Source organism: Hyaena hyaena, unplaced genomic scaffold, assembly GCF_003009895.1.
Source record: "Hyaena hyaena isolate Hyena2069 unplaced genomic scaffold, ASM300989v1 scaffold_11, whole genome shotgun sequence".
Lineage (NCBI taxonomy): Eukaryota > Metazoa > Chordata > Mammalia > Carnivora > Hyaenidae > Hyaena > Hyaena hyaena.
The window spans coordinates 5,260,947-5,284,192 of record NW_024080643.1 but is presented as its reverse complement, the minus strand read 5'-3'; the positions used below and the strand labels follow the sequence as shown (position 1 = coordinate 5,284,192).

Here is a 23,246-nt window from a genome sequence, read left to right as displayed (position 1 = left end):
CTTGAGAGCTTCCACTCCAGCGTCACCTCCTTAGGGACCCTCTGGGACTCTCTGCTGTGCCCGTCCCTACACTCTCTCCTGTATCGCCCACGTTCATTCTCTCGGGAGCCATCATCATGGCCGGAGCCACTGCTATTTACTGACTTACTCAATTGGTGTCAATGCTAGAATGTGACCTTTGCAAGGCTTTATCCTCTGCTCTATTTGCAAACGCGAAGACCGGTGCCCGGCAGGCGCAGGTTGGTGCTCCCTGTGTTTTTATATACATGGACTGCTTTTTGCCTCAGGGAGGGGAATAAATACGACTACTGTGGCTCTAAGCGAGCAGAACCACTGAGAGCCCCATGCTGCGGAGCGGAGTCGGGGCCCCCTCGGCTGGCAAAGAACACGGCCAGGTACGGTCCCGGGCAGGGGCCAGGCCAGCATGTGAGAGCAACTAGACTGGCAAAGTCAAGAAAAGCAGGTATGACCCTGCGACCAGAAGCAGGAGAGGGAAGGTTCCTTTGGTGGGACCATCTAGAGATACATGTATGTAAGTATTTTCTACTCCCTTTCCCCCCGCTCTCACGCCTTTCCTTCCATTATGATAACCAGGTGGTGCTTGACTTTACCTCTGGGTGTACGGGGTGGAAGAGGCGCTGTGACAGACTGGAGAAGAAACGGACAGGGCTCTGTGGGCCCTGCAGGAACTGCCAAGCTTCTGAGTTGTCTCCCTCCAGGGAAAGAGTGACGGGTCTGAATTATGCACGGGACAGGTGCATCATGGGAGAATGACATCTTTAAAAAAATGAACACCCTCCAGTCTTCTTCATTCCTCCTTATGATCCCACCTGCCCCGTTACAGAGCCTCTTGTTAACTCATTATCCCCTCACCAGAGTGTGAGTGATTTAAGGGCTCTGTTCTGTTCACTGCTGTCACCCGACACACGGTAAGCACTCACCAGTTACTGGATATATGAATGAACAAACGAACAAAGGGAGACCCCGTCCAGAATCTATTTCTATTTGTTTTTTTTTTTTAATGTTTATTTATTTATTTTGAAAGAGAGAGAGAGACAGACAGACAGAGGGAATCCCAAGCAGGTGACGTGGGGCTCAATCTCATGAACCGTGAGATCATGAGCTGAGCTGAAATCAAGAGTCGGGTGCTGAACTGACCGAGCCACCCAGGCGCCCCTATTTCTATTCCCAGCACGACTTGGACTTCCTGTAAGGGAATGGCCTCCCTTCCACTGTGCTCAGCTTTGGTGACAGGAAACCCGAGCGCCTGCCCCTCACGTGGAAGGCAAAGCCCTCCATCTCTGGAGGCACCAGCCCTTGTGCCCGTCCCAGTGGCACCAGGTGGCAGACATGTCACCTGAGCTGCAAGAATGGAATTCTTGGGCCACCTGGGGGGCTCAGTCAGTTAAGCATCCAAACTTCAGCTCAGGTCATGATTTCACAGCTCATGGGTTCGAACCCTGTGTCGGGCTCTGTGCAGACAGAGCCTGGAGCCTGATTCGAATTCTGTGTCTCCCTCTCTTTCTGCCCCTCCCCAACTTGTGCTCAGTCTCTCTCTCTCAAAAATAAACATTAAAAAAAAATTTAAAAAAAAAGAATTGATTTCTCTATCCTGGGACTTTGATTCTTGAGTAAGTGACAGAAAGACAGAAGGAACAGCTCTTTGCTCACTCCCAGGAGCAGCCTCACACCTTCTCACTGCACACCTTCCTCAGCTCCTTGCCCGTGGGTCCTTGCTTCCCAGGAGCGACCCTGACTGCCCTCCATTTCCTAGACTGGTTCTCTACCCATTCTTTCAACTCTGGGAACACCTAACACCCTTCCAACATAACCTCTTTTTGCTTAAGCTGGTCGGAGTTAGTTTTTGTTGCTTCTCAACAAAAATCAAAACAAAACACTGTTACATAAACTGATTGTATGTGTAGGGTTGTGCAGGGCTGTGTAGGGCTGTATAGGGTTGGAGAACTCACCTACATTCCTTCCAACTGAATTACACTGCCTTCGTTTTCGCATATTCTTGATAAATCCTTGACCATGTGCATACGTGTTGCAAATTGCTGCAATCATGGTATATGCTATAGGCTGATGTCCCGCATACAAACATGGAAATCCTAACCGCCAGTTCTGTCAAAGTAACCTTATTTGGAAATAAGGTCTTAGTAGATGATCAGGTTGAGATGAGATTATGAGGGTGGGCCTGAATTCAAGGGCATGGAGAAGGCCATAGTGAGATGAAGGCAGAGGCAAAGGCGATACACACACGTGCCCGGGGAACAAGTACCCAAGATGACAGGGAGCCGGGACAGGGGCTGGCAGAGAGCCCCGGCCCTGCCGTCGGAAGGAACCAGCCCGCCCAAACTTTCATTGGACCTTCACCTCTAGTACTGAGACGATGCGTTTCTGCACTGAAGGCACCGGTTCCTGGTACTTTGTTACAGCGGCCTTAGCAGACTCATACAATATACATGATTTGATTCTCTAGTTGTTCTCACTTGAAAATCGCAGCTGTCGCTTTTCATGTTGTTTGCCGCACGGTTTTCCCACTTACGTGGTGAGCTGTTCTGAAGTCGCAGCCTATGCAGCACCCCACCTCCACCTTGCAATTCCAGGGCGACGGGACGTTTACATGGCGTCCACTTCCGCGCCATCACGCGCTGTGAACACTGTGTGCATGTAGCTTTCTTTCTCCTTTTGGGTGACTTTCCCCAAACACATCGCCAGATGTGGGTGCCCGGGCCAGAGGGAACGAACGTGAGGCCGGGGGCCGAGCAGCCTTGCGGAAGGAGGACGGGGGATGCACTCTGTCTCCAAGGGCGCACAAGGGAACGAGTTTTGAATTGTGGATGGGAAAAATGCGGACCCAAGGGAGAGGGAAAGAAGGGAACTCGAGGCAGAGGGCACGCCGTGGGTAGCGCGAAGGGAGTGTGAAAGCCTAGAGCAGGCACAGGAATGCTGGATGGCGAACCCGGCGGGAGAAGGGAGAGACATGGGTGGAAGGGGAGACTCGGGCTGCACAAAAGCCAGTACACTTGTTGAAGGACCTGAGAACCAACGGACAGGACCTCGTGACTCCCCATGGCGGGGAGCGATGAGTGCCAAGTGTCCAGCTGCACCGCTGCGAGGCTGACTAAGGCGTGAGCCGTTCAGCAATTTCCTTGACCTCCACCTGCAAGCCCTGCTCCCCGCAGTGTACCGGACACAAAACCAAGGCAGGACAATCAGGTGCAGCAGCACGTCCTCCCTGTTGCCCCCTCGCTGAGCTCTCCCTGCCCAGTGCGGCCGGTCCTCAACGACGTCTGTGTCGGAACCCGTCAGCGAACTTCCTTCGTGTTTTTGGTCACTGGCCATCATCCCCTTCAACCTGTCCTTGGAAGGGACTCCCTCGCCCAAGGAGTCCACGCCTCCTTGATCTCCCTCCCTCCCCCACCCATCGATGTGTCCTCTCCTCCTCTCCCTGGAAATCCAGTGCCTCAAGGGACACCCTCGGCCTTCTTCACGTCTCTAACCCTGGCCTCTTCGCACGGCCTCAGGCGCATGCCATCCCGTGAAGGGCCTGCCTACGCGGCGAGGCAGTGGCACTGCTCGGGCTTCCAGAAGGCCGTGCCCACCGCGCGACACTGACCTTCTAACAGGAAGCCAGGAAACCATGCCGTGGGAGCTGGGATCCCCCGTGTCCGCTGCACGCGTTTAAAGAGTCAGCAGAGTTCAGTGCTTACACAGGAACCGCTGGGTTTTAAAAGTTCTATTTGTAGATTCAAATCCCATCCCTGCCCCTTCCTGCTGAGTGACTTAGGGCAGGTGATCTGTGGACACCCGGGCTTTTGTACCGGTAAAACGAGGCCACCAATAGCAGCTAACGTGGCAGGTGGTCACGAAGATCCAAGGAGCTAAGGCATCAGAGCGCACGGGACAGGCTGCCCCTGGCAAGTCTTCCCTAAGTGTTAGCGCCCATGCCTCCCTTGCAGGCCCAGCAGGCCGCACCACCGTCCCGCCGGCTGGTCGGCCTTGACGTGAGTGCCAGCATAGGGTGGGATTTTCTTTCTTAGGAATGTGAACATCACTCCAAGAACACGCGGTATTAGTTCGGATCGACAAGGACTGACTGGGAAGTACTGTGACGGCATGTTAACTACTCTCTTGGACTTTTCTTCGCAGTTCAAGACAGTCATCAGTGGATCTCAGACGCCCAGAAAGAGCTTCCAAAGGCTGACGACAAATGCCTGGGGCTCCATCCCTAGCTCCTCCACCTGCAGGGACTCGGGTGGGTGCGCAGAAATGACAGGGGCAACCTTCTCTGCCGGGGTGACTCAGCTCACCCACTCTGGCCAGCCGGTGCCGCCCCCGGGCCTGCGGGGACGGCTGGAGACGAGCCCTCCTTGCTCGCGGGTGAACAACGCCCTGGCCCAGGCAGCGGGGTGGCCCGCCGCCGAGCAGGCACCTTGGCCTCACAGGAAGCGGTCCCACCGAGGACTCCACACACCAGCGTGTGAGAAGGGAGCCCCCAACCGGGGCGGGCCTGGGACACTCACCGTTGGACGCTCGCATCTGCCGCCGGCGTCCCACGCGGTCCAGTCCGATGGGGGTGCTCTGGGAGAAGGTGAAGGGCCGGAACCGGGCCGAAACCGCCTTGTAGGGCAGCACCTGGTGCGCCGGCACGGGAGGCCTGGCTGCAGGCTGCAAAAGGAAAGCAGAAGGCGGTGAGGGGGTGCCAGGAAGTGGCACCTCTCACAAGTGCTTTACACACACAGCTGTGAGCAGCTCAGCGCTGTCACCTCGAGGCCACTCACACACCGGAAGTGCTTTTTCCAAATCGCGGCAAGGGCTGCGGGCTGCAGCGAGAGGTTCGGCTGCAACGAACTGTTCCAAGATTTTCAAAAACCCAGTATCGACTCGATGGCTCTTACCCCAGGGCACACATGGCACCTTATGTGCTCGCAACATGCCAAGGGGTAACAGTAAGAGCAAAGCATCCAAGAGGAAGACAAGCAGATATAGGAAGTGGTGGGTTTCTCACGCAGATGCAGGGTCAGAAGGGAAAGAAGCCTTCCCAGAAGCGGCTGCCAAGGGAAACAGTGCCATTGACCAGGTCCTGGACGGTGGACTCGGACTGGCTCCCCCGGCCACTTCCGCATGCAGGCACTTGGGAAATGCTCGTGGGACACAGATCTTCCTTACCTCAACCATCATTACGATGGAGCTTTGTTTAAAAGAAGGGCTGGGTTTCCGCAAATGTACCCAGGTCTCTTTAGAATGGCCCACATCCCCTGTTGATCTACCGTATGAACCATCCCTATAACTAAGTCGAAAGCCAAGTTGGTTTACGTTGTCCTTGGGTTATCTGAGGATTTTCCCACCCAATTCCCTAAATGAGCCTAGAGTGCATAAAATTATCTCACCACATTCCTTCTTGAGGCTCTGAAGTGAGATAATCTCTAAGTGCTCTAGATTCCCCCTGTCTGGACCGCGTTTCAAGCTACAACAGATTATGGTTTGCTTTGGTTCAGAATTATTTCCTAGCGTAGGACACATCTTACCACAAGAAGTCAAGGTCATGGTATTCTTCCACTTCATTTTTTTTGCCTTAAGAATTCAATTCAGTGTAACTCAATTAAACAAGAGGTATCTGAGTGCTTGCTATAAACAGGGCATCGCGATGGGCTTTATAGGGAGAAGTCAAACATAAAACCCAATACTGACATAGACCTGCCTTTTTAAGAGAATTTTAGGAGTTATTTACGGTATCAGCTAGCAAGCTCAGAAAGTGAAACTGGGCACGGACTCCTATACTGTGCTGGGAGCCCTGGACCAGGTCTCAGCAAATAACACACACTCCTCCTGAATAGGACCTAAATTCATTGAAATGTTTTGCAACCTCAAAGTGCTCTTTGGGTAACTGATAAACACTTGTAATCTATTGGTAAAGAGCACAAAAATGGTGGGAAAAAATTATTTCCTTGGCTCCTAAGAAACCTACCGCTTACTTTCTTCTTATCTTTACATTTTAACACTGGAGGGCACTTTCTCTTTCAAGAACTTCTTCCGCGAAGCTCCCTGAATATGCAGTGCTACGTTCCCCTTATTAAAATCTCTGGTGATTTAGAACAAAGAGCAAAGTAGTTTCACATATCATTGGAGATGCCAAGAGACAGAAGCTTAGTAAAAGGCACCCGCACGTCAGATTGTTAGTGTAATTCCCGCGTGTTTCCACAGTCAGGAGGAAAGGTTGGAGTCTATCGTCCTTGAGCAGAGAGAAGAAAGAGAAGCAGAGGCCCGTCTAGTTAGTCTGCAGCGGAGAACAAAGGCCAGGAAGCTGGAGGCCTCTGGGAGCTGCGGGGAAAGCACCCACATCTTACTTGGGTTAGAAGACTCTCTATTTCCTCCGTCTGGCTGTTCCCATAGAGGCTGACCCCACCTATCACAGAGACGGGGCGTCTTCTCCGGCTTCCTCTGGGGCCGCCCATGGCGGGGTTCTGCTCTGCGGGGTCCACGGGGGCCGTGTTCGGCTGGTGGTCCCCGTCCGCGGCATCCTCTTTCTGGGGGTCCACAGCAACTGAGTCCTCAGGAATAGAGAGACTTCGGTTGGCCAACTGGCCATAGTCGGAGAGCGGCCGGGGCCTTGACCTTCTCCCAGAACCCCATTTCCTCTTGGTGATCCTCTGAGCCTCTGTCTTTTCTTCATCCCGTGATGAGCCCCGCCTCCAGGGTTCCTCGGCCACAACCTTTTCAAAGGCGAACAAGTTAGGTGAGCACCAAGGTCCAGGGAGGGACTGGAAAAGAACAAGCCACATACCCCGCCCCCATCCTCTCTAGCCTTGCCTCAAGGCTTTCTTAAGTGTTCATTTAAAAAGTTATTTGTGTGGGGTGCCTGAGTGGTGCAGTCGGTTAAGCGTCTGACTTCTGCTCAGGTCACGATCTCACGGTTTGTGGGTTTGAGCCCTGCATTGGGCTCTGTGCTGACAGCTCGGAGCCTGGAGCTGCTTCAGATTCTGTGTCTCCCTCTCTCTGACCCTGCCCTGCTCATGTTGTCTCTATCTCTTTCTCAGAAAAAAAAAAAAAAAAAAAAGATTAAAAAAATTTTAGGGGCGCCTGGGTGGCTTAGTCGGTTAAGCGTCCGACTTTCGCTTAGGTCATGATCTCACGGTTCGTGGGTTCGAGCCCCGCGTCGGGCTCTGTGCTGACTGCCAGCTCGGAGCCTGGAGCCTGTTTCAGTCTGTGACTCCCTCTCTCTCTGACCCTCCCCTGCTCACGCTCTCTCTCTCTCTCTCTCTCTCTCCTAGAAATAAATAAAAAATATATTAAAAAATAAAAAAATAAAAAAATTTTAAATAAAAAAAAAATTGTATAACGGAAAGACATAACTGAAACATGCATTAAAATACGCAAATCATCTCTCACTGCAGGCTGAATTAAAACCATAGTTTAAATAGTGATGTAGGGTGACCAATGATGAGCTATGACAAAAGATATTAAGAAACTAAGTACCACTGTGAGTTACTTGAAAGAACTTTTGACTGTAGTGTCACCTAAAATGCACACAACAACGCCATGGGGAAACGCAAGACCCCAGAAGGAGGAATGACTGCAAACACTTCACATTGCTACTCTACGGTATTTTCATGCAACAACCTTCAAACACAGAAGGTGCTTTAATAAGATTATGTCTGGGCTGTTAAGGCCTGACATTCAGTGAGTCAAGTCTGATGGAGAGAGCACAGACCCAGGACCCAAAGAACCAGATCAGGCTACGAACTAGCTGTGTGGCCCGCCACAAACAAGGAGCGACTAACCTTTCAGGACTAGACAGTCCCACAGCGGGAGAGTCTGCGGTCCTATATCAGGCAATACTTTCGAATAGTTCAAATACCTTTCTCAGAGCCAGTGAGGCACCGTGAGCTTGGAAATGGGCAGCCTTCTGTGTGAGTCAGGCCGCGCCACGAGCCAGCTCTGTGAGTGCAGGTCAGGTACTTAATGTCTGGGGACTTGGTCCTGCAACAGTTCACTAGGGAGTGACGGTCCTGGTGTGGATGAAATGCTGTGACAGTGGTAAAGGGGACAGCCCTCATCACCAACGGTTCATTACTGCTGCTAAAGGCGTGTAGAGTAACCATCCCCAGGCCCAGCCCTGCCCGGGCACAACCTCGATCCCAGCAGCAGCCTCCCCACCCCCCAGGCTGGCTCAGAGGAGAGCCCGTGGGAGGGTGCGGCAGACTCCGGTCACTATCTGTGAGCCTGGGCTCCTTCAGTTTTCCTATCCCTGGTCATTATTTCTAAAAGATATAAAAAATAAAAACAGACAAGGGCACTAGAGAGATGTCACTCAAGGGCGGGGCAGATGGGGCAGGCAGCACAGGCCACTGGGGCCTGGAGACCTGAGAAGGGCAGTGGCCCTGCCCCAGGGCGGCCCCGCCCTGGCCTGAGGACGGCCCTGCTCGCTAATCAGTGGCAACTAAGACCTCAAATACAGCTCCTGGCATTTCCAATCCCTGTGGCCAGCCCTTCCCTAAAATCACACACAGCTGACTTCCTTTTTTAAAAGAATAACTTTTTTTAAATGTTTACTTATTTTTGAAAGAGAGACAGAGTGTGAGTGAGGGAGGGGCAGAGAGAGGGAGGGAGGGAGACACAGGATCTGAAGCAGCTCCAGGCTCCCTGCTGTTAGCATAGAGCCCGATGTGGGGCTCGAGCTCACAAACTGAACCGTGAGATCATAACCTGAGCTGGAGTCGGACACTTAACCGACTGAGCCCCCCAGGCGCCCCGTACACAGCTCACTTCTGAGCAACAGAGGGGTTAGAAGTGCCAACCCCCCCACCCAACTACCTACTGTGCAGACAAAAATCTGCATGTAACTTTCTGCTTCCCCAAAACTTATAATAGCCTACTGTTCGCTGGAAGTCTTCCTGATATCAATTAACACACATTTGGTATGCTAGGTGTATTATACACTGTTTTTATAATAATGTATTATAAAAAAAGATATTAAGAAAGTCATGAAGAAAATACATTTGTAATATTATACTGTATTTATTTATTTAGTTGTAAAGCACGTATAAGTGGGTCTGCACAGTTCAAACCTGTGTTGTTCAAGGGGCCGCTGCAGCGTGAAAACCCTGATGGGGCGCCTGGGTGACTCAGTTGTTAAAGGTCCGACTCTTGGTTTCGGCTCGTCATGATATCCCAGTTCGGCTCACGAGTTCAAGCCCTGCATCGGATCCTGTCTCCCTCTCTCTGCTCCTCCCCCAATCCCCAACATAAATAAATGTTACAAAAAAACTTAAAGAAAAATCTGATGAAAAGCAAAGAGAGCAGAAAGAGATTTCTGGACCCTCTACTGCACCACCACCATTTTTCACATCAGGAATACCAAGCCCCAGGGAAGTTAAGTGACTTGCCCCGGGCCACATGGCCAATCAGCAGCAACAGAGACGCTGAGATGTGGGCCTCATAATCTGTGTTCCCACGATACCATGAAACTTTCCTTCGTACCAAGTCACCTCTGCTCAAAAGTCCTGCAGTCACCACTCACCTTGCTATCTGCTGATTCTGACTCCCTGAACTTTATCTTTAAATCCAGTCACCACTGAGGGGGGCCAGAGTATATCTTGTGGCATAAAAACTGTTCTGAGCTGACAGTAGTTAAGAATAGGCTTTTTTCCCCAGAACTCCTTCACCTGCCTGAAAGCAGAGACTCCTAAAAGAACTCAGTGGTCATAAATCCATTATCTTGGGATAGGATTTTTCTTTCTTCTAACCAGGGAAGATATGACTCTTACCAGCTCAGGGGAAAAGCTTGGATATTGCCTCAAAACTATCAGACCTCCCATGGCTGCTCTTCCCCAGGCCCCTTTATCTTTCCTTAATCCCTGGGTTTCCCATAAGTGGCCTTCTCCAGCCCCCCTTCCCCTCGTAAGAGGGGTTCAGTACCTCCACTTCTAACTGCTTCCTGGAGCCGCTTTTTCCTGTGAACTCCCACTTGATCACATGATAAAAACCCATCTTTTCTCTTGCTCCTCTGTCTTTTGTCAGTTTAATTCCCCGCACCCCCACTCAGCAAGCCTAAGTGGGAGGGAAGGCAAGGCTCTCCTCTCTGACACTACCACGGGAAAATATGAGAGATCATGAAAAAGTGAAGGTTACTTTCTGCACCACCTACGAAAAACAGGATATCGCGGAGACTGTAACAACATTATTACACCGAACGGCACAATCTAAGCACAGAGAAATTAAAAGGTGCAGAAACAAGGTGTTAGGAAGGTCCAGAAGCAAACCAAAATCACAGGCAGATGAGTAGTCTGGCCGGTAACAAAATCTATGCGTGGTTTTTTTGGTTTGTTTTTTGGGGGGGAGATTTTTTCTTTTTCTTTTGGCACTTAAGCAACCTGGGGCTGCCTCAATGAAGCCCTGCTAAGGCGGAGAATAAGGAAGTGGGCGGAGGAGAGCCAGAGGGGGTCTTAGCTGTTCAGATACGAAATCCTCCTGAGGCCAAAACACACTGGGGAAGTGAGGAGGTGGACACAGGCAGGTATGCTCAAAGCAGGAAATGAGAGAGCAGGAGCCCGGCAAGGGGTCCCGCCTCGAGTGTGGGCCCCGCCCCCCCACCCATTCTACTGGAACCTTTTCTCCCTTCCCACTGAAGATTCAGGAGGAGAAAGCAGCCTTTCTAAGGGTACTGCACACTCTAGCAAAGGCAAAAGCTAGTGAACAGAACAATGTATACAGCTGAAACAGTCCCCTTTACTCCTGGCAAAGAGGGAGGGACCGTGATCTTTAACCAGAAGAGACTCACGGTCCTTGTAAAGCAAATCTGAGCTTTGACGCATATTTTAAACCTGAATCTTCTTCTGGCCCCATCTGCGTACTTCCGAACCATGCCCGACGTGCACGCCAGGGAGCACAGTGTGACGGCGACCACGCCTGCGGCTACAAACGCCCCCCTCCGCCACAGCCACAGCCACCGCCACAGCCACCATTCCCCGACAAGTCATAACTTACCCCAGACCCCGCGACAGCCAGGGGCGGTCCGCAGACACACTGAAGGAACAGGCAGTTCACCATATCCATGCTCTCCCAGACTCCCTCTCGCCTTTCAAACAGGACTGTGAGGGTGCTAAGGGGCCATGCCAGAGCCTGTCCCGTGCCCGTCCCTGTCTGCTTCTCCCAGTCCAGCAGCCCGAGCTTCAGATCCATCCAGGCCTCTAGGCTTGATTGGCCAATTCACACCCAAGTCATAAACGTTTGTAAACAAACTTTGCAGTGGAGTGGCTGACCTTTTAACTCTTGCTTCTCTGGAGCATTTTCAAGTTTTTTTCCTTAGTCAGGCCTGCATTTTTTTTCTTCCCAAACAAGGTTCCTTCCTAAAGTCAAAAGGCCAGCTAGATCTTATTACTTCCAGCCAGACTCTTCAAAACATTTTTTGAAACCACAGTGAGAGTAAATTATTAATTGAGGAAAAAGACTTGCATAAAAAAACCCCTGATGTCACATATCTCCATTTAGAAGCTAGGTCTAAAGGAAGTATATAGGAGCGAATGGCAAGAGTTGTGGCTTGAATTGTGGCCCCCTCCCTTAATGGGAATGTTGAAGCCCCAATCCCCAGTGCCTGTGAATATGATCTCTTTTATTTTTTATTTTTTTAAGTTTATTTATTTTGAGGGGGAGTACAAGGCGGCGGGGAGGCAGAGAGAGTAGAAAGACAATCCCAAGCAGGCTCCGCACATCAGCACAGAGCCTGACGTGGGGCTCAGTCCCACAAACCGTGAGATGATGACCTGAGCTGAAATCAAGAGTGGGCCGCTCGACCAACTGAGCTACCCAGTCTTTGGAGATGTGATCGAGTTAAAACGAAGTCTGTTAAAATGAAGTACTGGCTGAGGTGAGCCCTAATCCAACTGCTGCCATCCTTAGAAAAAGAGGGAAATTTAGGCACAAAGAAGAAAGGAAAGTCACAGGAGGACAGACGCAGAGATCAGAGTGGGGCATCTATAAGCCAAGCGGCTCCCGCACTGCGGGCAAACACCGAGCTGGGAGAGGCCGGAACGCAACCCAGACTTCCGACCTGTACGACGACGATGGGAATAAACAAACGCCTGCTGCTTTGAGCTGTCTCGTTGGCGGAAACTGGTTACAGTCACCTTAGGAAACTAGGACAGCAAAGTAATTCAGAAGAAACTACTACAATCAGGGAAGTTAAGATGCTTTGGGAAGATGGAAACAAAACTTAACTACAGCAGAGTGTTCACACTGGACCAGCCAAGAGGGTTCTCAAGATGCACACTAATAAGCAAGCCTCCCACGTTTCCGCCGGTGCTCAGCGTCCCGGACACCGTGGGGGCTTCAGGCACCGTCCCAGAGCGGGACGTGGGACGAGAGCACGTCCCGACAACGCGCGAGAGTAACGACAGAAGCGGCTCTCACCCGGCCCTGGTGTGCCACCGGTACCCGGGGCACGCGGCCCCTCACTTGTCCTCGCCAGCACACCGTGGGGGAGAACAGCTCTTCGTGACATTCTTCCCATTTAGACACTGCGCAATTACCTGCTCTGGGAGACAGAGCCGAAGGGGAGAGGCCCCGTTTAACAACTCGGTCTGTTCGACTTCAAAACCTCTGTCCATTCCACTCTGCACCTCTGCGTCCTTGGCATTCACTTGTGCAGAAGGAAAACAGAACTGGGTAGGTCTTCCTACCCTGAGCTGTAGAGCTGCTTGGATGCGGGGGTAGGGGGGATGGGGGGGAGACGACAGGAAGGGAAGCTCGGCAGTTCCCCTGCCGTCCGGGGAAGGCTAGTAAACCCTGCCCCAATGACATGCATAAAATAAAATAAAAATATCAGGTAAGCTCGTTATTTTGAGATCTAATATTAAAATAATTCATATAACAGTATATATAAAACACATGAGTTAAGAGTACTAGCAATAGGGAGGGGCACCTGGGTACCCGGGTGGCTCAGTTCTTTGAGCGTCCCATTCTTGATGTCAGCTCAGGTCACGATCTCACAGGTTTGTGGGATCAAGCCCCGCGTCGGGCTCTGAGCTGACAGCACGGAGACTGCTTGGGATTCTCCCTCTCTCTCTGCACCTCCCCAGGGCGCGCTCTCTTTCTCTGACCCTCTCTCTGTGCCCCTCCCCTGCTTTCACTCACTGTCCCTCTCTCAGAAAATAAGTTGATAAACTTAAAAGAGTAGTAGCAATAGGTCTGATAACTGTCAAACTTTGGAAGTCCTGATGAATTAAGAGGTTTAGGACGGCAGCAATGTGGAAAAGACCTGTGACGTCTTTGGGTGACAAAATCACAGGTGTTGACAAAATCGCTCCGGCTTGAGGCCCACGTTCGTAACCTGAGGAAATGCTACATTTTACCTCCAGGGGTAGTGAAATTAAAGCCCCCGCTCCCCAATTTCTGTTGCTAGAGCCCTTGGATGAACCGAGGTTCAAAAGTCTACATTTACATAGTTTCGCTTCAGACTAGTCTATAGCACCAGCTCTGTGCTCCAACTCCACAAAACTAAAACTTCAGGCCCTTATATATTATAAATTTTAAAAGCAGCATCTCAGGGCTGCCGGGGTGGCTCGGTCCATCAAGCGACCGACTCTTGATGTCAGCTCAGGTCATGATGTCACAACCGTGAGGCAGCTCCTCGCACTGGGTGTAGATCCTGCTTGGGATTCTCCCCCCCTCTGCCCCTCCCTTGCTCACATGTGCGTACCTGTGCACTCTCTCTCTAAAATAAACGAATAGATGGCATCTCAGTATTTAAAGCTATGTCACTAATTTTCCTTAAATGGAAATTAACGTGTCATAACAAAGAGCATTTTTCAATCGGCTTATTTTTCTAGTGCGGGTATTTTATCTGGATTACAGAGCGCCTGGAACAGGATGGGTTGTAAGTATATGCTCTGCGGTTCTAAGCGAGGGTGGGAACTCAGGATCCCAGATCTGCTGCTATTTTTTAAGGAGCTCTAAACAACAAGAAAATCCTTACATGTTTAGAAAGAAGTCTCAGCACTAAAGATATTTTTCTCTTTTTGTTACTTTAACACTAAAGAGACAATGTCTTACTTAGAAATCTTAAATTGTCATCAATTTGCATTTTTAACCTACCTAAAACTATATTTTGAGATAAATAAAGAGGGCATTGTTATATCCCTTTTGGAGAGGAGAACCCAGTTCACAGAGAAGGCAGCGGATTTAATGAAAGGGTGAATGAGAAGAGATCAGGCTCTTCCTTTAATTTCACCTGTGCAAGGGCAGCCCTGGACATGACCCGCCCTCCCCACCCCCACCCCCACTCCCACCTCCCCCATTTACAGACAGAAGTAAGGAAAATGCAATGCGGTTTATTGCAAAAACCCTCAGCAGCAACTTGCACAAATAAGCGGAGCCCAGTTACGCTGCTCCGTAAAAAGCCTTGTGTGCTTATCGCTCTTATATCCGCCCACTTCCGCTCCTGCTTCCCCCCCCCCCCCCCCCCCCCCCCCCCCCCCCCCCCCCCCCCCCCCCCCGACTCCGTCTGTGGGCTGCGCGTGGGCCCCCTTCCCCAGACTCTCCTCTCGGCTGCGTCCTCCCCGGACGCCTCACACCTCCCCTTTCCTCTGCTCTCGCTCCACTCCCTTCTCTCCCTTAAACTGATCCCGGAAGGAATGCAAACACAGTTGGTTTTGTTAGACTTCCTGAATCATGTTTGGTTTCTTCTCAATTTTAAGAACGAGTGGGTGGACTAATCTTTCTTTCTCCAAAGCTTCCTTTTCTTTTACAGACCTGGGTGGTGATGTGTGTGGTGGGGACTGGGCCAGCACTGGGGGGGCGGGAAGGGAATGGGCCAGCACTAATGTGGGGCGGGGGCTGGGCCGGCTCTGGGGAGGGGCGGCGGGGACTGAGCCGGCACTGGGGGGGGGCGGCGGGGACTGAGCCGGCACTGTGGGGGGGGTCGGGGGCTGGGCCGGCACTGGGGGCAGCAGCGGGGACTGGGCCAGCGTTGAGGGGATGCATGCCACACACGGCCCTCCCACCACCTGGGTGCTCTAATCCTCTGTCTCCCTACTTTCCAGGGATGCACACGTCTTTTCCTCACACCTGGGCTCGTTAAGGAATCAGCAGCCGGGCTGGGGGACCTGCCCACGCAGTGAGAGGAGAGAGGGCGCCTCTGACTCGGGGTGAAGTAAGTCAATGGCCAAATACCCCTCACTCGCCTCATGACCACCTTAAAAAATCACACAGGGTCAGGCTGGCTCCGTTCCACCTTTCACAGTCTCCTCTAGTTCAGGGACCATCCTGGGAAGGGACGTCGTCGTACTGAGAACGTGGTGTAGCTGAGCTCACCCTCACTTTATGTAAAATAAAGAAAGGACGTCTGCGTGATTGTGGCGAGCCTGTCCTGGCCCCCTGACCGTGCCCCGTGCGGCTAACCCATCTCCCCTACATCGTGGGAGGGAGGTCACCTCTGACCCTGTGCGAACACAGGCCTGGGGAGGATTTACTTATCACTTAAAATGGGAATTCCATTTCCTGCGCTTATCTAAAAACTCAGACCACACTACCATCTCCAGGTCAACAGCGGCAACGCATGGCGAGTTTCAGAGAGAAAATAATAGAGCAGAGAAAATAACAGAATTTTAAGTCGTAGTCTACTCCTGGGCTCCTTAAGAGTGGAGACACATTTAAAAACCATCCTATTATAAAATAAATGTATATAATGATCCCATCTTAACATCTTGCAATGTATCTTATCTCTGAAACAGGCTGAGGAATAGAGGTCTACGCAAACTTTAATTTATAAAAATCATGACTTTATAAAAATTAACCCACTTTCCTCTTTTCCAATTACTTACTGATGACAAGTAAATATTCCAAAATCATGAACCATGTTTTAGATTTGAATTTATTAGAAATCCATTCTTTCTCTAAACCCTTTTGAACATTAGAGATTTTTCCCTAATCTGTTTTGACTTCTGTTGTACAGAGAAGGCAAAAGGAACCAGGAGAAGATGGTAAAGAAAAATGGGCAGCAGAGGACGAGGTCTTGGCTGATGGTCTAGTGGAAGAAGATGGACAGAAGGATCTGTTCACAGCACTGCTGGCAGGTGTACAAACATTCAAATCAATGGCCCCAAGGGACTTTAGAATCACGAAAACTAAAGATTTCTGGATTAAAATGAAGGACAGCAACTTCACAAATCTTGAGTAATTAAAAATGCTTCCTGCAGGTATAAAGGAGTAAATGGCTGTGGTGAGGGATAGACAAATGAGAGAGTTAATGGACAGTTCTGGGCGGCAGGGAAGCTGGTTCCCTCCCTACATTCAGGTGGGATTTTATTTAAAAATGAGCCTGATGTAAGTTATTGCTTAGTTATAATAACTAAATATTCCAAACTCCATAACCATGTTTTAGATCAGGAAGCAACCATCCATCCAGGTCTCCTTCACAACCTATCTGCACTGTGCCACCTGAAAACAAACTGACTGCAACTGTGCTCCCCGGACTGTCAACAACCCGGGTTTGAAGGCACCCTACGCAGTTTCAGATACGTGGAGTACAAGGTAACGGAATCTTTTCCAACAGGTAAGTGTCCCCCGCTGGCAAGAGAACGCAGAAAGAAAGATTGAGGGCTTAGACAAAAGCTCTTTGCCGTGTTTCCGTGTAAGCCTGCAGTGTTACCGCGTTGGAAGGAGAAACGGACAAGATGCTCAGGACACAAGAACGAAGAGCACATGGCGACGGGAAGTTGCACGAAATAACCCTCAAGAGTCGGAGAAAGTAATGACGTCACGTGGATTCTCTCTTCCAGCAACACTGATGACAGATTGTGTTGCTCGCCATTAAACTTACAACGGTACAGGGGCGCCCGGGTGGCTCAGGTGGCTAAGTGTCCGGCTCCTGACTTCGGCTCAGGTTGTGATCTTATGGTTTCATTAGTTCAAGCCCCGCATCAGGCCCTGCTAGCGCTCTGTCTCTTTCAAAATAGATAAACTGAAAATAAATAAACAAACTTGCAAGGGTTCAGCCAATGAACCTCATCAATAAAACACTGACCCTGAGTTGGATCCGCTGTTCCCCAAGAACACTCTGCTACGAGCGGCTGGGCGTGTCTGCACAGGGACCCTCACTGTGTAAGGGTAAGGCAACACCTACAGCCACCGGTGGCATTTCTTTTTTTTTTTTCCACTGAGGGATCAGAGAACATGCCCTGGTGCAAAATATCTCGAACATGTTCAATTCAAAACTTGGCAGTGAGAGAATTATAGGTGAGTAACTCATACCACAAGAGGAGGAAGCGTAGAAAGCCAAGGAGACGACAGCAGCTCGCTATAAGTAAATATGTAAAAACTTATACTACACACGGAAGGCTGGGGCTGTAACACCTGACCCTCATCATGTCCCCCACCCGTGGGGTGACCCACAAGAAACGGCACACGGCGGACCTGGAGTCACACCAGTTCTCCTGTCCAAGGTGGCTTTCTTCAGCCCGGTGTCGTCAAGTAAACTACCAGAAGACGTTGCCAGAGCTTTGTTGAGTGGCTGAGCCCATCCCCAGTAGCCAAAAAGAAACCCTCGCCTAAAAGAAAATCAGGAAGAAAGGCTCAGATTAGGGCGAGACTAGCTGTGGCAAAGAACTGGCCCAAGATCAGTGGAAAGAACGACCATCATGGAGTCAAAAGAGAAAACAGAAATTTATCAAAGGACAATGACACCAGCGTTGGAAATGGGGCCTTTACCAATCCCATCTCATTTAATTAAAACACTCAATGCAGTCGATACTTACAGGCTGCTGTGTTACAAATAAGAGAGACTAGGAGATTACACCAAAGATCGGGAAGCTAGCAAATGTCTGGAAGTTAAGTCTACAAGCAGGTGGCCAAGCAGACGTGTCTCTGGGCTTTCCTCCCCATTCCTTGACCTGGCTCTAGGCCCAGCTGCCACTCAGGGGCTGTGTGATTCTGGGAAAGGGTCTTACAACCCTCCGATGCCTCAGTTTACCCATCTTTTAAAGCAGAAACAAAAATCTGGCCTACTTCACAGGGCAGCTATGAGAATCAAATCCAACACTGTTCTGTGGAAGACTTTTATTAGCTGAAAAACTTGTCCTATAAATGCAAGAAGTTACTATTGATACTTGTACTTCTATTTTTTCCTGATACTTTTATTTTTAAGAGACAAACACATTTTTTTTAAATGTTTATTTTTGAGAGAGAGACAGAGAGGGATGAACAGAGAGGGAGACACAGAATCCAAAGCAGGATCCAGGATCTGAGCTGTCAGCACAGAGCCCAACACGGAGCTCGAACCCACGAACTGTAAGATCATGACCTGAGCTGAAGTTGGACGCTCAATCGACTGGGCCACCCAGGTGCCCCAACAGACAGTTACAGTTTCATAGTTCCAAATGAGTTGGCAAAATTCCAGTTTCCAGCACTGGGTGGAGCAACTCCTCAATATACATATATATTTTTTAGATTCTTAAAATTGTTTTTTAAGTAATCGCTACACCCAACGTGGGGCTCCAACTCACAACCCCAAGACCAACAGCTGTGTGCTCCCTCGACTGGGCCAGCCGGAACCCCTTCTCAACATGTATTAGAGCAAATTCCTTATTCTGCCATTTCTTGCTTATAAACTTTTTAATTTCACTCTTTTGCCAAAAAGAATTGTTTGTATTCTGTATAAATTCATATCCATTTGATAATATATATTCACATCCAACTGATTAGTAGAGTTCAATGAGGAAAATAGGATTATTAGGCTACCATGTGACTTTCTCAGGAATAACTCTTTCCTAAAGCAAGAGTTAACTGGGGTACATCTCCCAAACCTAAAAAACAGTACACTTAATACCCAGAGGAACCTACATACTTAATACCTAGAGCCTCACCCTGGACAGCAGACCTCAAACTTCAGTGCGGCAGAAATAATTCCCCTGCGTAGCATGTTACAAGTCCAGAGCACCGGATCTGGACTCCAGTGATTCCAATTCAGCAGCTCCAGGTGGGGCTCAAGAACCTGCATTGTTGGCTTGTATCTTCATCCCAAACTTTGAGAAACTCTGGCCAGAAGATCAGAAGTAATCTGTGTCTGTAAGTCTAACTGGTCTGTATCTGACCAAAAGCAGCAATCTTAATGATATCCAAGATTGTGATTATGATAAAGCCAGCATTTACTGAATGTACTACATTCCGGGCATTGGGGAATCTCATAAGCATTATTTCATGTAATCCTGATAAGTACCATTAACTCCATTTTTAAGGAAACTAAGGCTTATGTAGGTCAAGGATACACAGCTGGTTAGCAGAGAAACCAGGATTTGAACTTAGCCGTATGATACTACATAGCCCACGTACTCTGTGTCATAGCACTTCTCCACCACTCAGAAATGTCGGCGTTGGTGGCTGGCAACCACACCAGTGCTGGTTTCTGGGGAATTTACCATCTATGAGTGTTCTTTCCTCTCCAAGCCTCCCCACCTGCTCCCCAGCTGCGCTACTATTATCCTAAGTGAAGGCAACCTTCCAAATTATCATTTTTTTCCCTGGACTGTGAGCGGCAGGAGAAACACGGGTGACATTTAGTTTGTAGAGCACCACGTGGCAGTTTGCTGTGCTGCCCTTTTGCCAATTAAACCTATTCCTTCCAACCGCCATGGCCACTGTGTGCTGCATGAATGTGGGTGTTCAAGCCGACTGGAAAGTGATTCCCAGCCTTGGATGCTCCGTGATCTTAATTTACAGGGAAGCTTAAGAAGAGAAAAATGAACCAGGAGAAAAAGAGGTATACTGGCAATTTAATCGTCAAGCTAAAAATTCCCCCCCAAAATACTGACACTCCTTTTCTGTATTTTGTAACTTTAGTACAGTCGTCTTATGCATTAGTTAGGCACAAATTAAGACGAGGCCCCAAAGAAAAGTAAATATTAAAACCTTAACACATACACGATAATACTGTTTCATATCATTTATGTATTTCTGGGTCGCCTGGGTGGCTCAGTCGGTTAAGCATTCGACTTCGGCTCAGGTCATGATCTCACGGTCCGTGTGTTCAAGCCCCGCGTCGGGCTCTGTGCTGACGGCTCAGAGCCTGGAGCCTGTTTCAGATTTTGTGTCTCCCTCTCTCTCTGCCCCTACCCAGCATGTGCTCTGTCTCTCTCTGTCTCAAAAATAAATAAACGTTAAAAAAAAATTTTTTTAAGTATTTAATTTCTTTAGAAAGTTTAACATACATGGCATTAATATGGTATAATTATGAATGTGATACATTAATATAATTTATACCTGATTACATATTATTTTCATGGTAATTCTATAAAAACTGCACTCTTGCTCAGTATATATAGATATGTACTTCTGTCCCTTTCTTCCCCTCCTGTTTTTTTCATTTTTAAATCAATCTTTTTTTTTTTTAACGCTTATTTATTTTATTTTTGAGAGACAGAAAGAACGAGCATGAGCAGGGGAAGGACAGAGAGAGAGGGAGTCACAGAATTCAAAGCAGGCTCCAGGCTCTGAGCTGTCAGCACAGAGTCCAATGTGGGGCTCGAACTCCCGAACTACAAGATCATGATCTGAGCGGAAGTCGGACACTTAACCGACTGAGCCACCCAGGCGCCCCATCAATCTTTTTTTTTTTTTTAAACTAAGTTCTAAACCCAACATGGGGCATGAAGAGTCACACGCTCTACCGACCGAGCCAGCCAGGTGTCCACTACCCCCTTGTTTTTAATGGAAAAATCCTACTTTATGACATTTCACTAGAGAAAAACTGTTCTAGAAACAAGCCACTTTAAAGGTCAAGGATGACATGAACACATCCATAATATACTGTTCTTTAGATTTTACATCTTTAGAAATAATTTTAGAAGTGCCTTCATAAATTTATAAAGTTCAATAATCTGTCAGAAACTGAGCACTCATTCAGAAACACGTTGAAAACTCCCACTGCAAATGATATACCTGTGTGTGTAATGACGAACAGAAATCTGTTTCAGAGCAAGGGGAAACTTCTTAAAAAGACAGAAAAAGGTATATTTAATTGTTAAAAAGCTACTTTCGGGGCGCCAGGGTGGCTTAGTCGGTTGAGCGTCCGACTTTCGCTTAGGTCATGATCTCGCGGTTTGCGGGTTCGAGCCCCGCGTCGGGCTCTGTGCTGACTGCCAGCTCAGAGCCTGGAGCCTGTTTCGGTCTGTGACTCCCTCTCTCTCTGACCCTCCCCTGCTCATGCTGTCTCTCTCTCTCTCTCCTAGAAATAAATAAAAAAAAAAAAAAAAAAAAAAAAGCTACTTTCACATTTAGGCTCATGACCTGCATTTTATGATCTCATAATTATTTCTGCAAAGAGCTCTTTTTCTCTTTTGTTCTACTGCAAAAAGGAAAATACACACACACACACACACACACACACACACACACACACACCACCTTAGGAGAAACTACACAGAAACTAGCACAAGGACGACTAACAGAAGGCACACCAGTTCTCTTTACAACCTCCCCCGGGGAAATGCTGCACTAATATCTGGCCCAGGGCTGCCAGTCCTTAGGGAAATTACTGATGGTATAGCAGGTGTCCTTGTAACAAAATGTTAACTTCATTAGGAAAATACTTTTAAGAGCACAAATAGGGGTGCCCGGGGGTTCAGTGGGTTGAACATCCAACTCTTGATTTCAGCTCAGGTCATGATCCCAGGGTTATGGGATTGAGCCCTGTTTTGGGCTCAACACTGAGCGTGGAGCCTGCTTGAGATTCCCTCTCTCCCCCTGCCCCTCTCCCCTGCTTGTGTCCTCTCTCCCTCTCTAAGAAGTAAAAAAAATAATTAAAATGTAAATAAACACAAATAATATCATGTTTTCAAATGATCTTTCCAACTGTAATTGTGATTTCTGTGATTCAAGTCCTAGAGTTTCTATGTCAGAGAAAATCGAGAACCCAATGGAGTATGGAAAGGTATATTCTCTGTAACATGAAAACTGTGGATTGTTCAACAGACGGAGGTGGGGTGACTCGATCTCCGCATGCCAAAAAAAAATTGAACCTAGGTCTTTACCTCACATTGTATACAAAAATTAACTAAAAATGGAGCATTTGCCATTTAAGAAACAACAAATGAGCAAAAGAAAAGAAAGAGAGGGAGGGAGGGAGGGAGAGAGAGAGGGAGAGGAAGGGAGAGAGAGAGAGGGACAGGTGGGCAAACCAAGAAACAGATGCTCAACTAAAGAGAACAAATGATTACCAGAGGAGAAATGGGTATGGGAATGGGGGGAATAGGGATTAAGAACGCTGAGAAATGTGTACAATTGCTGAATCACTATATTGTACACCTGAAACTAATATACCACTGTAAGTTACCTACACTGGAATTATACTTTATAATGAAATTAAAAAAAAAAAAAAACAGACCATATACCTAAGTGTAAGGGCTAGAACTGTACCACCTCCAGCAGACAGGAGAAAGTCTTTGTGATTTCCATCAACATAGATATTTTTGCTCTTCAAAAGACATAATTAAGAAATTAAAAAGACAACTCAGAGACTGTGAGAAAACATTTGCAAGTCATGTATCTGGTAAAAATCTTGTACCCAGAATATATAAAGAAATCTTACAGCTCAATAAAACCAAAAACTCAGTGAACTTAGGAGCAAAAGACCTGAAAAGACACTTCACCAAATAAGATAAATGAATGGCTAATATAAGGTGCTCGGCCGGGGTAGTCATTAGGGAAACACGAATTAAAATCAAAGTGAGATGTTGCTGCATACCCACTTGAAGGGCTAGAATCCAAAATACTGACGGTACCAAGCACTGGCAAGGACGGAGGGAGACTGCAACGTGACACACTGCTGGTGGGAATGGACAAAGGGTCCACGGTTTTAGAAAACAACGTGGCTGTTCCTCAAATGGCTAAACACAGAATCACTGTACGACCCAGAAACTCACCTCCTACCCATCCACCAAAGGGGACGGAAAGTTACATCCACACAAGACTTGCACATAAATATTCACTGCACCATTATTCATAACAGCCCCAAAGTGGCCAGAACTGAAAGGTCTAACAACTGATGAATGGAGGAACAAAGAGCGGGATTATCCATACAGCCGATCGGTAGTCAGACAGAACAGAAAGGAAGTCCTGACACATGCTATTACACGAATGAGCTTTGAAAACGATGTGCTTGCTGAAAGAAGCCAACACGAAAGACCACCTAGTACCCAACTGTTTCAATGACAGGTCCAGAAAGGTATAATCTATAGACCCAAAAAGTAGAT

General features: G+C 48.6%; 1 protein-coding gene and 1 long non-coding RNA gene across 2 annotated transcripts in view; one reads left to right on the top strand and one right to left on the bottom strand.

Moving 5' to 3' along the window:
- Nucleotides 1-23,246, bottom strand: part of SPATA13 (spermatogenesis associated 13) — a 145,230-nt gene that overhangs the window by 48,401 nt on the left and 73,583 nt on the right. The window contains exons 3-4 of the mRNA XM_039255458.1: nt 6,354-6,719; nt 4,530-4,674 (exon numbers count right to left, since the gene is read on the bottom strand). Of these exons, the coding sequence (XP_039111389.1) occupies nt 4,530-4,674; nt 6,354-6,719 (511 nt within the window). The remainder of the gene's footprint in view (nt 1-4,529; nt 4,675-6,353; nt 6,720-23,246) is intronic.
- On the top strand, nt 13,694-16,402 carry LOC120247514. The gene is made up of 3 exons (XR_005532337.1): nt 13,694-13,879; nt 15,045-15,154; nt 15,956-16,402. It is a non-coding gene; the product is annotated as an uncharacterized LOC120247514 (long non-coding RNA).